Source organism: Stylophora pistillata, chromosome 14 (genome assembly GCF_964205215.1).
Source record: "Stylophora pistillata chromosome 14, jaStyPist1.2, whole genome shotgun sequence".
In the NCBI taxonomy this organism is placed as follows: Eukaryota; Metazoa; Cnidaria; class Anthozoa; order Scleractinia; family Pocilloporidae; genus Stylophora; species Stylophora pistillata.
In genome coordinates, this window is record NC_142532.1 from 22534348 (window position 1) to 22549680 (window position 15333).

Here is a 15333-nt window from a genome sequence, read left to right on the forward strand (position 1 = left end):
GTATGGAGGGTTGCCAAAAGGAAAAAATTTCTGCGAATTTGAACAGTACATTATGTTAAATCAAACCATATACTGGAATTTTGATGGGAGTAGTATATTTTTTGATCAACACAAGACACAATTCAAAAGCGCAGACCTTTTATTCCATGGACAAATTTCCCGTCAAAAGACTTAATTTTTTTGTGATTATTTCATTTAACTTCATAGTTCTACCGAGAAAAACTTTCCTGCCATAAGACGTTGTTTTTGGAATAGCAGATATTAGATCTGAGCCCGCGAAAAAGCGGTTTTGTTTAAAAATGCACGGAATCGAGGCACTTGGGCCAAAGGCTTTGTAAATTCTCAAAGGTATCACCGTATATTTCAAAATAAGTCGCATTTTACGCAATTTTTTTACTTTTATCGACAATGCGAAGCATTCTAAAGGCAAAGATAGCAATGGTTAGACATTGTATTGCATTCGGATGCAACAACCGGAGCGATAAACCACACTGCAACATCTTGGCCGAAAAGTCATCATCAATCGAGCGTCTTGCCTTCGGAGCCTTCCTTTTGGTTTTCTGTTCGGAGAAACTGAATATTGTCGGAACTGAGTCTGACTTAAGACTTACTTTCCGGCCAGCATATGACTTGGAAAAGTCTTCCTTTTCAAAATGTTTAATGCGTAAGAGGAAATTTTACTTACGGGCGTGTTTTCCCGTTTAATCTTGACTAGCCAAGTCGCCAGAAGTTTCTTGTTGCTCAGTGGCAGTGAATGCCACGAAAGATGCTTGCAATGCGGTTTATCGCTTTTAAATGTGCAGTTTTTTTTTTAAGTAATAAATTTCTTGTTGCGCAGAGGTTGCTTTTTGGGCACAAGCGCGCGAATATTTCTCAACGAGTATTTCCCATGGACAATAAATCAACTTTATTTCATTCGATAAAATGCATGGAGTCTTGTATCTTCATCCTTTGAACCTGAAAGGAAAAGAAATGATTAATGACAATGGTTTCGAGTATACTTCAACAGATAGTCGAAGCATTAACCTTTAACAATTATACGCCGAGGGCGAGGTGAATATCGTCGAATAATCCCCGAGACGAAGTCGAGGGGATTATTCGACAATATTCACCGAATCGGAGGCGAATAACTGTTTTAGTATAATTTTAGAGCTGCACAACTGAGAAATCTCTAAAATCTTAACATTATAGTAACATTTATTAACATTTTAGTTTAACATTTTATATAAACCGCGCGGAGCGTCTTATATAGCGTCATTTAAGGAGCCGCTCGACCAATCAGATTACTGGAAACTCTTTGCTCAGCTCTGAAATTATACTAATAGACGTTAGAGACCGTGGGACTCTGAGACGAATTCGATATCAAGCACAAAGTTTGATTTTAAGATCTTAATGGAATTTATTAGACTTAGCTGAAACCTTTCGTGGTTGAAAACTATAGAGCTTCTGTATTGTTTTCGCATTCTGCTTTTGACATTAAAGCTCTTTTCGCAAAAACACGTTATAAAATGAAATGCGTTTTTCGTGCCGAAATGGCACCGATTAGAGCATGCCTGGAAATCTTCTAGTCTTCAAAACTAAATGTTTCCTCCTTCTACTTAACAACAACAACTTTTTAATTCCACCCACCCACCCACCCCTTGCAAATCTAAGAACACGATTCTAGCATTATGCTCATGACATATGAATAAATGTTTCATCTGAGAAAGTCAAGGCAAGGTCTCAAGATGGCTTGTAATCTTTGAAACCGCTTTCTCGTCTTAAGAATTTTGTGACAAGTTCACGAGTCGTGTTGATCAGATACTTTTAGTAGATTTATGTCGTGTCTATTGTAGTAATGAATAAAGGCTGATAGTTTCGAAAGAAACTGTTTGGGGCTGCGTCGGTGGGAGTAACGAAATAATTTGGATATATCAACAAAGTTGACGTGGTAAATTGGCCACCGTAACGATTACAAAAGCGGACGTTTCGAGCGTTAGCCCTTTGTAGTAAGATCCACGAGAAGTCGAAAATTGTTACCAAGGCAGTGTCTAGAGAAGCGAGACTGCTCCTACTTTTGACCTTTTAGATAGGTAACGAACACTATTTTTGTGGTAGGACACACTTTCTTTTTAAATTTGAAGGATCTTTGAAATGGACTCAAAGATAATACAAAAATCTATAGAATTCTTACCTTTCTTGCCATCGAAAAGCCACCCTTGTAATTATTTCGCCCTTGTAATTATTCGCTCCGACGAAGGGCTAACGCTCGAAACGTCAGCTTTTGTAATCGTTACGGTGGCCAATTTACCATTGCAACTTTGTTGATATATCCAAATTACTTCGTTACCCCCACCGACGCAGCCCCAAACAGTTTCTTTAGAAACTATCAGCCTTTAACCTTGTAATTACACGGGTCGTTTAAAGTTCGATTCTGCCGATCCAGATTAAATGTTTTGTTATCATTATCATTCAACTGCAAATCGTCTAGTAAGTTCCTATTTAGAGTCTAAATCTTCAGATCTAAATTTTTCATTTCGACTATAAACAATCAAAGAACTTTAGTGAACGCGACACACAACAGCCAGGACATAATATATAAGGGACTAGTCGAGGGGGGGGGGGGGGAAATCACATGGTCTTCATGTAGATTAGAGGAAGGTCGGCGACACAACCAAAATCCTCACCGCCGCCCCCCCCCCCCCCGGTGATAATAAGACTGATCCCTAAATGCAAACATTAACTGACCTGTAATGACAAAATCTGTCCTCGTGATCTTGGTCTTGTTCCTGATCCACAGATGTTCGTCCCTTTCGGATGTGAAGTTGACTGATAAAAGATGAACAAATGATTGGCTCTAAAAAGATCAAGAAAATATTGCGTTTACTGCGCACAAAAAAAGAAGCTTCACATAGGAGGGAGAAGGACCTCCGCATTAAGTTGACAGGGATTATAATTCATTATTTTCTCCTTCAATAATAGAATTATTTAGTGACCCCTAATAGTGACTAGCATCAAGTTTTCCTTACAATATCACCCCTAAATCACACATTTTAAGGTCACGACAATAAAAAAAATGATCACCAACAAAAGCTACTCTTCAAGCTTTTAACTGTGTTAATGCTTATCGCTTGATTACTTAACCCTTTCACTCTCGAGATCTCAGTGGTAATTCTCCTTACTGTTTGCCATACAGTTCTTATGATGTAAGTTCAGAGAATTTGGTAACGGATCAACTGATGATCCCCCAAGTGATATTTTTCTATTTTTCTTAATTTTCATTGCTTGTGTGCTTGATATTGTATTGAAAATATAAGGAGAAACTCTTATGACTTCTTATGAGTATGAGTCTTCTGTAGAGAGAGTAACTAATGAGAGCGTAAACCTTCTTCGTTGGTGCCCCGTTGAATAATTAACTCAGATACCAAGATTTGAAAGTCCTGCATAGGTTGCCTTTAACTAGCGAAGGCTTTCCTAAGGTACTTAAAATTATAGATAACTGAAATAAAGATGCAGGAGAACAAATAAGATGACTTACATAAACTCAAAGAAGACTAAGCAGCTCTCACTTCATTGCCATGAATCTGTTGGCTTGACGATGTCGGGTTCTGTCCTGGTGTACCGGTTCACAAGGGAATTACCATTGTTCTTTCTTTGTTTAGGAGTCATTGGTTAGCTGTTGTGTATTGTTCGGTCTTTTGTATCGGCTCTTGTGAACCGGTACACGAGGACAGAACCCGATGTCGACTGCAAATCACTTGTGAAGTTCGCTGTGCACCAAAAACCGACATTTTAAACCATCCAGCGTTTACGCTTCATCCGTCAGACGTTAGGAGTGTTATGTAAACAGAAGAAAACGTTTTCTCTGACCAAAAACTGGGATTTAAGGCTGGTAGTTTTAAAACAAACAACCAAGTAATGTTCTGGGCTCCACGTGTGGAGCTGACTCAACAAAATTGAATTAAAAATAAGAGTTAATATATTTGCATTGCAAATCACACATTTCACATGCCTCTCAATATATTATGCGAGAAGGGGGTGGGGGAAAATACGAATGGGAGAGGAGGAGAGATATGAAAAGTCGCCTCTCTCAGTGCAAGTATGATCAGGAGACAGATTTTGAAAGTAAAAACAAAAAATATTGAATTTTGTCCTCTTTCTTTCCTTAGCTACGTGGTGGTTGGTGGTTGTGGACTATTTCGAACGAATTAAATCTACATAAACGAGCGCACACGCGCATGCATGCGTGTGAGTAGTTTGTACGTGAGAGTGCGCAGAAAGGCGGTGGTTCCTCTATTTCAAACTACTTTACAAATGCAACATCTGAGGGGGAGGGGGTTCACGGTTTACATCAGGACAAAGTCTACTTACATACCCCATAGCTTCAAGGACATGGAAACCGGAATAGGCGTTTTATTTAGGAAGAGGGTGGAGTGATCGTTTTCGTTAACACGACCCTGGGGCCAACGCAGTGCGTGTAACTCATTGTGGGAAAGCATTGATGCACTGCACTTCCTTTACACATTTTCCTATTCCCCTCCTTCCCCCCCCCCCCCCCCCCCCCGTATATGAGAACCTAAAAAACGTATGGTCTGCAATGCGCGCAAACCTAAGCTTATTCTTTAAGAGCAATACGTTTCAATAAAACATTCATTTGTATATGTATATATATATACATCAATATATTTAACGATTATTCGACGAGCGCTCGTGGAATAATTGTTTCTATAAAACGCCCCCAAGAAATTATTATTTTGTAAGAAGAAACTGGATTTTTTAGCTCCCTTTTGATTTTAAGCTGACGCGTACCCTTACCATATTTGTAGATTATGGTATATTGGCTCATATACCATAATGGCTAAGCCAATAAAAAGTCTTGAATTGCATTATCCAATGATCCAGTTTTTAATAAACATCAATATACATGTAGAATAAACACTCCTGTCACGCTCATCTATTACCATGGACGGATTTTTCACTTACATATTAATATGACCATGGTGGATTATATTGTCATTTTTGTTACTTATTAGGGAGAGCTTGGATGAACCAGGCTAATTAGTACACAGCCGATGGTTGACTTACTGAAGAAAAAAAAGCGATCTCATATCGCAGTGATCAAAGTTTCATTAAGTTGGATTTACTTCTGTGTAATGCTTCCACGAAACAATCTGTATCGGACATTTCAGGAACTCGTATGAAATTTCAAAGAAAATCTGTGGTTATCAAGCATCAGATACTGGGAAAACTTATTCTAGAATGGGCACAAATATGAACAATTTATCGACAGACTGATTAACATGCACCAAATGGCATTACGTCTGTGTTTGATAATACCTTGACAGTACTTACGTGGAGATTTTTTTTTTCACTAGCAATCCCACAGAACTGTTTTGTAGTAGGCCTCTAAATGTCGTATACACAATGACTAAATTTCTCGATGAACGTTGAACAGACTGCAACTGAGTTTACATATGTATAACAGATTCACTTAAAATTATAGTGTATTTTTAGTGTAAAGATTGCAGTTTTGGTTTCTGAAAGTGCACGAGACCAGTTGCGAGGGGACTGGAGAAGAGAATAGGACTCATTCCTTTGCGTCTCCAACAATAAGGTTTTTTTTCCTTTTATATTAGCTACTTTGCTAGACACAAGTAAATAATTTATCTTATTGCTCGTTCAACCATTCCGTAGCAATTCTTATAATATGCGTTCTAAGACAGATCGCCTTTGTTCGCACAACCGAGCACTTTCTTCAGAGTTCGTAATAACTGTTGGTGTTGATCCATAGAACGTCCATCAACGCTCTAGATAAAAACTACGCCTTTGCCCTGTGATGGAAATAACCTTACAAAAGCCTTGCTTCTCAATTTTTTCCACATGTCTCTAAACGCTGCTTTAAAATGTTTATCGTGGAACGGGTACAGAAATGGATTGAGGGCTGAGTTGAGGAAACCAAGCGCTAGAAAAGCCTCGTAGAGAAAATACGGAATGTGGGCCTGGCATGGTCTACAGATGTTGGCTATGAAGCTTAAGCTGACGTACGGAAGCCAGCAGAAATAAAACAGTATAACAATAAAGCCAATGAAACGAGATCCGCGAACATTACGCTGCAATCGTTTTTTCTCCGTTTTTTCATTTCGCGCCGTGAGTTGAGTCATTGGATGGACTTCTCCGTTCATGTTGTTGCTGGAATTCGACGATTCGTTGGTGTTAAGCGAGAGACTTCTCTCTATCTTCAGAACTCTTTTGCGATGCTTGTGAACTATGGAATAAATAAAGACCCAGAATATTGCCATAAAAACCATGGGAAGTAAGAAGTTTATAATATTTACCAAATTATTGTATAAACTTGTGGACGTATGGTAACAATGGCCGTTATATATCACAGATCCTCCGGGAGTTGGAGCGTGCCAGCCCAAAACAGGCAGACAAGACCACGTTATAGCGTAAATCCACAAACAACAGATGATGAAAACAGCTCTTCTTGGCGGCATAAGGGACGTGTAACGGAGTGGCATCCTTAGGACGAGGTATCTATCCACAGTGACTGCGCACAAATTGATTACAGAGCTCGGTAAGGCCAGTAAAAACATTGTTGTATAGAGATTGCACATGAATAAGCCATGCGTCCAACGGGGATTCATGGAAATGTCCGCTGTGAATGTAGTGACCAGTCCTGAGGTTAAGATGTCTGACACGGCCAATGATATTACAAAATAGTTCGTGACACTCGTCCGAAGTTTTTTGTAGGCAACAAAAGCGTACACGACGAGAAAGTTGCTAACTAGTGATACGACAGCTATGATAATCTCGGCTATAACCACGAACATCGTAAAGGATCGATTCCAATCATCCGGTTGAAACGCTGGCCGCAATGAGGGAGCAGTCTGCAAGGGGTCAGTCACATTCGAAGAGTTCGTGTAGTTTGCCATGTCTCCTCGTGATTTTGTCTGCTTTTCTCACCTGAAAGAGCATTCAAAATGAGGAGTGTTAAGTGATGACTTTTCTGATCTAAAATTTGCCATTCATTTCCCTATTAAAACATGACTAGCTACGGTAAGCTTTCCTTGTAAGAGAAATTAATAAAAACAATCTGATTATCAGATTAAAATATATTACGAAATTCGCGACTTGTTGTCGTTTTTGTTTACTGATGGCATTAATATTTTTCCTGCCACCGCGGTAGAACATGACTCGATGAAAGAAGGTGTTTTTTCCTTCAACAAATAACCGCGAGGGAACTCACGGAATTTTCGTCAAAAAAAGTCGTCATTCGCAAATTGTCAGCTACTTGAAATCCTATTCACTTCACAATTGACGATGGACAGGATAAGCAAATCCCTTGAAAAGAACCATTCTTAATAATCAGTCTAGAAAGATTTCCTAATAAATTCATAGGAAGAAATAAAACGCATTACGTGTTGTTAGCGGCGTTCTCAGCATCCAAAAAGTCTTTTTGAAGCAAATCTAATTTGTGCCAATTATCCACGGCATTTAATGTGTTACCGCACCATCAAAGGCGAGACAGGTCAAATACAGTCATTTGTCTGTCTGTCACTATTGATTTACACGAACGTTTGAGTTTTTGTAACCAATTTTTTTTTCTTAAGAAAATTTCAAGTCTCAAATTTGAACTGTTTATTATTTGCTAGCACTCAGTTGGCAATTTTCGTAATAAAGGTTTCAGGAAAGTGCTTTAGAATCATACATATATGTATTACATTAGGTACAGAAGCGCCGGAAACTCCGTGAGAGGTTGACAGTTGCAACCACAAATATTAAAATTTTCATAACCTCGATTTTCATTTTTCTGTATAGTATCTTTGCGGATAGCGTCCAGGAAAATGGCTTATTGCGATAGAATTTTTCTTGCCTTTGCGCTTACTTTCGTATTATTTCAGAAATACTCTTTCCATCGTTGTCAACGTTCGCTGGAGAAAGATTTCTAACGAAAGTATATTTTCGATGCAAATGGTTTCCTAATGTCGATAATCAGAAACAGGTGACCACAATTAATAATGTATTCCTCTTGATATATTTTAGCTAGTATATCTAACAATCTGGCTGAGGTACATCTTATCACAGTTTGCTATCATGAACGGAAATTTTTCCCCGCCAGTTTTTTTTTTCGAAGTGAAACGACAGCAAAAACACAACATGTGAATTCATTCATAGTTATTGTTGAGATGAAAAGTCTTAGCTTGCTAAAAACAACTTTTTATCTTAATTAATATGTATTCATAACGGAAGATGACTATCACAAATTCCCACTTGACACATCTCCGACTAAATAAGCTTGGGACTGAGTACAAAACTAAACCAAGTTCGCTCGGACGAAGGGCTAACGCTCGAAACGTCAGCTTTGAAAATCTTTACGGTGGCCAGTTTACGTTATCAACTCAGTTGGTAGAACCAAATTACCATGTTACCCCCACCGACGCAGCACCACAGTTTCTTTAGAAACTTACTCCCCTTTAAATCACGTTTAGTCCCACTTAAAAAAAATCACTATTTCATACGACACATTTACAAAGGTTATGTCCGTTTTGCATCACAAAGGTAGTTAACGAAAGTTATCTGGGATTGCTTTGTTTTTGCCTTATTTCGCTCTGTGATTGGTTAAGAAAACTCGCGCTGCTCTCTCAACCAATCAGATGCACAACTAAAATCAATCACGATATAGTGACGTTCGTGCGTATTCTTTTTAATTGTTATTTTTTTTTGCAGTTCCATAAGTGGAACTTAGGTAATATCGAGACACGACTTAGCTATTTGCACTACACGTGCTTGACACACGTGCAGATCATGTAAATTCTCACGTGAATTTTCTTTAAGTTATCATTGGCTCACAACTGTTGAGAATAACCATCAAGTTATGTTCAGTCACATCCTCGGAGACCCAAGGGCTGAGTCGATTTCAAGTTAGGGCGTGAAGAGCCCCTGGCGACATTGTCTTACAAGACAAGTTCCAAACGGTCGCAGTCGTTCTGCCATCTGATTGGTGCCAGAAAATCTTTGTGTTTTTCTGCCCAATCAGAGTGAAGTGTGCTTTAGAGTCCTTTCGTGTGTTTTAACACGGACATACACTACTTGCTCAGTTGCTCGCTATGTTTGTTTGGACCGTGCGACGGAGATTTGCTTGAGGTGAAAAGTTTCATTCTCGGGCCTCTCGGCACACAACGTAGGAGAAATCGATCAGATTGTCAGCGAAAATCTTACCAGAAATTATACTGAATACTTTCGCAGGTATCACTAGAGAACGTGTTTTAAAGTTAGAGAGATTTGTATACAACGCGATGGTTGCAGTCATTGATATGTCGCTTTAAACGTCTAGATTTTTTGCATAATTTGCTGTGACTGAAACTTTGCCAATCCCGTGAAGTTATTTCGTCGCACGGGCCACGCAGGTATGTCGAGCAACTGGCGCTTTCGCCTACGTAGCTTTCTGCTTTCTGTGCGCGCCAAAATCTAATCTTAGTAGTAAAGTCGTTCACAATACGGCCAAGGTTGCAGAGAACGTTAAGTTCGTGGACCACATCCAGCAAGTGCTAAGAGAAAGCTTAGCTGTGTTTCCGGTTAGCTAATTAAAATCTGAACAAAAACTTATTAACGAGAACATCGTGGGAAGGAGAGATGTTTTCGGGCAGTTACCGAAGGTGTTTGGAAAGAGTTTAATCTTTCAACTGCTGTCTATTCTGGAAATTTTACTCCGTTAAATCTAAAACTAAGAGAATTCCAGATACTGTAATTTATGATAATGTTTGTTCTACAGATGCGTCTTCCAAGGCGGAACTTTTTAATAAGTTCTTCCACTCAATTTATTCAAAGGATTCAGCTGATGTTAGCTGTCCGACTACAGATGTTGTGAATCCAAATTTGTTACTGAACGTTACAACTACACCATTTGAAGTGCAGGGAATTCTAAGTAGGCTCGACATCAATAAATCACCCGGTGTGGATAATATACCATCAAGAATTCTACAAATCTGTGCGAAGGAATTGTCGGTTCCCTTGTCGCACTTGTTTAACTTATCCCTAAGCTCAGGAGTCATGCCCACCTTGTGGAAATCCGCTAACATCACTCCTATACATAAGAACAATGATAAGGAATTCGTGGAAAATTACAGATCAATTTCCCTGTTACCTATTCCAGCTAAATGTTTAGAGCGTCTTGTGCATACTGCTGTTTACGCGCATATTTCGCCCTATTTATCTGAGTGGCAGCATGGATTTGTGAAGGGGAAATCTTGTGGGTCACAATTGGTTCTCACTCATTATCAGTGGGTCACAGCTTTGGATGAGGGACGACAGGTGGATGTTGCTTTCCTGGACTTCTCCAAGGCTTTCGACAGAGTGAATCATTCAATTTTACTGCGGAAGCTCTGTAATTTCGGAATTTCTGGCTCCCTACTACAGTGGTGTGAGAGTTACTTGAGTAATCGTTGGCAAAGAACTGTGTTGGATGGCGTCTCCTCCACTTGGTTAGAAGTTCCGTCCGGTGTCCCACAGGGCTCCATTCTGGGGCCGCTATTTTTTGTAGTTTTTGTGAATGACTTGCCCGATGTTGTTCTCCCTGGAAATACCATTGCGCTTTTTGCTGATGATTGTAAAACTTCAAGAGTCATTGATGATGTTAGTGATCAATTCTGTTTTCAACGGGACCTGGATAATCTTCATCATTGGAGTATTCGCAATGCCATGGCTTTTAATGTCAAAAAGTGCAAAGTTATGAGATTAACAAAGAAAAGGCAACCTTTAGTCTCTAATTATTCCTTGGACAATTCTCTCTTGGAAGAAGTTAGAGAATTCAAAGACTTGGGAGTTACAACTACTGACAATTTTATCTGGAACTCGCACATTGATATTATTGTGTCGAAAGCAAACAAAATGTTAGGGCTAATTAAAAGGACTTGTAGAGGTCTGGATGATACTACGACTCTGAGAACTCTTTACTGCGCGTTAGTTCGATCGAATGTTGAATACTGCTCTGCTGTATGGTCACCCTACACCAAAAGGAACATAGAAAAAGTTGAAAAAGTACAAAGAAGAGCAACCAAGTTCATTTTAAAGACTGAGGACAATTATGAGACTCGTTTAAAGAAGCTAAACTTGATGTCACTAGAAAATAGGAGATTTCTAGCTGATGTTACTTTTTTATATAAAGCTCTCAATGGAATAAGTAACATCAATATCGATTCATACGTAGATTTTTATTCTAATGCGGATCATTATTCATTTAGGAAATACGATGATTTATCTCTTAAGAAGAAATATGCAAGAACAAATCCACTTAAATATAGTTTTTTTCACAGGATAGTTGACTCCTGGAATCTTTTGCCCTACGATACTCGTAAGGCAGCAAGTGTTGATGTTTTCAAGCGGGGAGTCAAGAAATGTTTACTGGATCGTGCATTAAATTAGTTATTATTGTTGAACTATTGATTTTATTTTGATTTTATACTTTACTTTGTAACTTATTTTAGTAGATATTCATTGGTGATCTGTTCTTTATGGGGTCCTGGACTCCTTTACAGATTATCCGTATGGCTATTTATATTAGTTTTGTTGTTATGTATTACTATTAATGCCATTAAATTGTAATAAATAAATAAATAAATAAATAAATAAATAAATAGAGTGTTGAAATTCTTGAGCTAGGAAGGCTACGGATTCTCTTCTAGTCCCTTGGTCATTATCATTTCACCTCTCCTGTCGATTGTTGAAGACCAAGTTAAATACCTTTGATCATTGAAATGGATCCGATGCTGTTTTCGGTGGGAAAAACAAAACCAAAGACCAAGAAATATTGGATGGGAAGGGCGGGTTTGCTTTATTGCAAATGTCAGCTAAGAAGTACAGGGTCATCTACCCACATCTAACAAGCAAAAGTTTCCACGCTTAGCTTTTCATTTCTTTCAAGCGAAGATGAGATTAGATTTTAGCACGCACAAAAAGTTGCGCAAGTATTAGTTTCTCGACATACCTGCGTGGCCCGTGCGACGAAATAACTTCACGGGATTGGCAAAGTTTCAGTCACAGCAAATTATGCAAAAAAATCTAGAAAGATTTAAGCTTAAATCTCGTTTAACGTTTAAAGCGACATATCAATGACTGCAACCATCGCGTTGTATACAAACCTCTCAAACTTTAAAACACGTTCTCTAGTGATACCTGCAAAAGTATTCAGTATAATTTCCGGTAAGATTTTCGCTGACAATCTGATCGATTTCTCTTACATTGTGTGCCGAGACTGAAACTTTTAGCCTCAAGCAAATCTCCGTCGCACGGTCCAAACAAACATAGCGAGCAGCTGAGCTAGTAGTATATGTCCGTATTAAAACACACGAAAGGACTCTAAAGCACACTTCACTCTGATTGGGCAGAAAAACACAAAGATTTTCTGGCACCAATCAGATGGCAGAACGACTGCGACCGTTTGGAACTTGTCTTGTAAGACAATGTCCCCAGGGGCTCTTCACGCCCTAACTTGAAATCGACCCACAGCCCCTGGGTCTCCGAGGATGGTTCAGTCAACGATGTCAGCAAAATCGTGTCACGTGGTACAAACGTGTAAAAAGTCGACAAAAAATTATAGACTGAGGCCTTTTTATCATGTAGACGAATTGAAAAATTAAGTAATGATAATGATGATGATGAAGATTTGTTATTGCTGAGAGAGAGGTGTGGTCGATAAAAGATTTAACTACAAAAGACTTCGTTTCTCTCCCCGAAGTCCAATCCATAAACCTTACCACTCTACGTTTTCTGCTAACTCAGTTAATAAAAGTATAAACGTTATTAATCTTTTATGTATTAATGAGATTACAAAGTTGCCTCGAGCGAATTTTTAAAAAAACTTTGACCGGGGGATCACTCATTATTTATCGCCAGGGGGGGCAAGGGAGGATTTTTGGGGGATCACATGGTTTTCAGGGCGAACGGAGGAAAAATTAGTCATTACTTACCCTAACAGATTATAGAGGGGAGAACTATAAAAAAAAGTGATTGCCAATTAACTGGTAATGAGGGAGGGAATCGATCATGAGAATATTAAAGAGCCTTGGGGGGAGGAGGGGGGACTAGGTACTCTTAATTATGACACAACCAAAATTCTCCACTATCCCCCCTCCCCAGGTGGTTAATGTTGACAAGTCCCAAAAGCCGATTATCCGTAAATGGTTTTGCGATGAAGAAAAAAAGTTGGTAGATGCTACGAGCTAAAATGATTCAAAATGATTCTTATTTTTCTGTAAGCTTTCGTACAAGGTAACAATGAAATTAACATCTCTAGCCATGAGGATTGGTGGACAAAACAATTAACAAATGTAAGGTAGCTTTGAGTTTACGCCTTCTTACAGCTTGTATATCAGTAGGGCACTTACGAACTAATTCACACAAACATGAAAAAACAACACTTTAAAAATACTTGTTAAGATGACATGGGTTGTTATCACAATGTACAGCTGAGCTTACTAAAAAAGAGCGACAAGATTATGAACGCACTGCTTGATCACTGTCGTTAAGAATTACACCAGGCTAAGAGTTTTTGCACAAATTTGGAAACAAGAATCAACCTGCACAAAATCACGGACAAAACAGCACAACCTACAGTTAAGAAGTTTTCGTTTGAATAGTCACACGCTAATATATTGTCCTCAAGCTGGAAAATTCGAGGCCAAATGATTTAAAATGACATCATGGGAATGGAAAAAGAATTCGAAGTTCACGAGCTATCACAAATGATAGAAAATGTCAAGTTGACCCTACCCTTTTTTTTGTCGACAAGTTCTTCACCAAAGGTTTTCAAGCACTAGGTTTCTTGTAGCATGAAGAGTGAGAAATATCTTGCCTCGAAGGTGCAATAGGTCCGTAGCATTTGACAATTTTATCCATATGATGTATAGTATTGCCGGAGCACTTTCTATTTTGAAGCGATTCGACCAAAGATAACAGCTGGGGGCATAATGATAGGAAATGACATGCATTGATGAAAACACTCAATTGGCCGCAAAAAAATCGCCTTTGACACTTTCAGAGGCAATGATGGGCTAAAAACAATGAAAGCCAAAAAGCATGTTATCAGTGCGTTTAATTGTAAAAACCACAGAATAAATTCAGTAATTTTGAGGTTTTATTCAATGTCCAATATGTCCAAAATTTAAGGTTTCGGGAGTAGAGCGACCTTTGAAAAACACATGTTAATAGTTCGTTGATTCAGACCTGTTCAATTTAAATCTGTCTTATTCTTTTCCGAGTGTCTACTCCTCTTCATCATCATCATCATCATCATCATCATCAACTCTTGTGGGCGGCTTGTAACACAAACAACAACACGCGATTGGATGGAGGGGCATGCAAATATTAAATTATTCCACGAGATTGCTTATTTTCAGCTGCTATTTCCCTGGTGGCAAAATATATGAATGAAATTGCGACGATCCTAGAAGCCAACCCGAGCGGTATCTTAGAGCAATTCCAACGAAGATTTTGCATTCCATCTCTCTTAAGACCAAACAAACAAACGAAAATGACGACGAAATGAAGGTATTTTGGCAGCCGAATGCACGAACTATTAGTTACAATTAAAAAGATTGCACTGAAACCTTCAAGTTAGAAGCAAACACACCCAAAAACTTCATTCACAACTTCTTTATAATGACTTTACCGTTAGATTTTCTAACAATTTGAATTAAAAATAAATTTTGAAAAGAAAACGTCTAAACCACGTAGATAAGAATTTATCAAGAATGTGATCAAAACTACGTTGTTCAGTGTTCGCTATGTAATTTGTGGCCTTTATCTTAGAATATTTCTGACAAAGTTGAATTGATATTTCTTTTAACATGAATGTAAGCTGTTATGCTGACAAAATCCATTTTTTTTATAACGTTGCTACAGGATGAAGAAGTTGGCCTTTGTAATCAAATCGTTCACAGTATTTTTACAAGAATCGAGTAGAAATACAATTGTTTGTTTTCCTGTTTATCAATTCCTATCACTGAAACACCGACAAAATTGAAAGCTTTAGAGTTCTTGTTTTAGGCCCGTGTTGTGGTAATTTTAAGATGCTGAAAAAATAAAAAGCACCCTAAAGAGATGCTGCTCATGCAAATGCCTGTATTCTAGGACAATGCAATTGCGTCTAAACTGAGTTTGTTTTTGCCAAACCACGACAGCATTCAGATTTCACAAAAGATCCACAAAGTTTTCTCTTTCACCTTTGATACTTAATTTCCGGCAGTGCCATTAGTCATTGGAGATTTTTCATCTTGTAACCTCCGGAAAACGAATAAACAAAGTACAACAAACATGAAAAGGTTTGCCCGAAGATTTCAGACGAATGTATCAGAT

The 15333-nt window shown here is 38.5% G+C and overlaps 1 protein-coding gene and 1 long non-coding RNA gene across 9 annotated transcripts in view; both read right to left on the reverse strand.

The window, feature by feature from the left end:
* Positions 1–883: 883 nt before the first annotated feature.
* On the reverse strand, positions 884–4537 carry LOC148717087 (uncharacterized). Its single transcript, XR_015995463.1, has 2 exons — positions 2728–4537; positions 884–957 (listed from the first exon to the last, which is right to left on the reverse strand). It is a non-coding gene; the product is annotated as an uncharacterized LOC148717087 (long non-coding RNA).
* Positions 4538–4860: 323 nt separating this feature from the next.
* The window catches only part of LOC111334558 (D(1) dopamine receptor), a 35559-nt gene continuing 25086 nt past the window's right edge, over positions 4861–15333 (reverse strand). For all 8 annotated transcript variants that reach the window (XM_022940350.2, XM_088745393.1, XM_088745389.1 and 5 more), the window contains one exon: positions 4861–6945. In XM_022940350.2, the coding sequence (XP_022796085.2) occupies positions 5787–6914 (1128 nt within the window). In that variant the 5' untranslated portion in view covers positions 6915–6945 and the 3' untranslated portion in view covers positions 4861–5786. The remainder of the gene's footprint in view (positions 6946–15333) is intronic.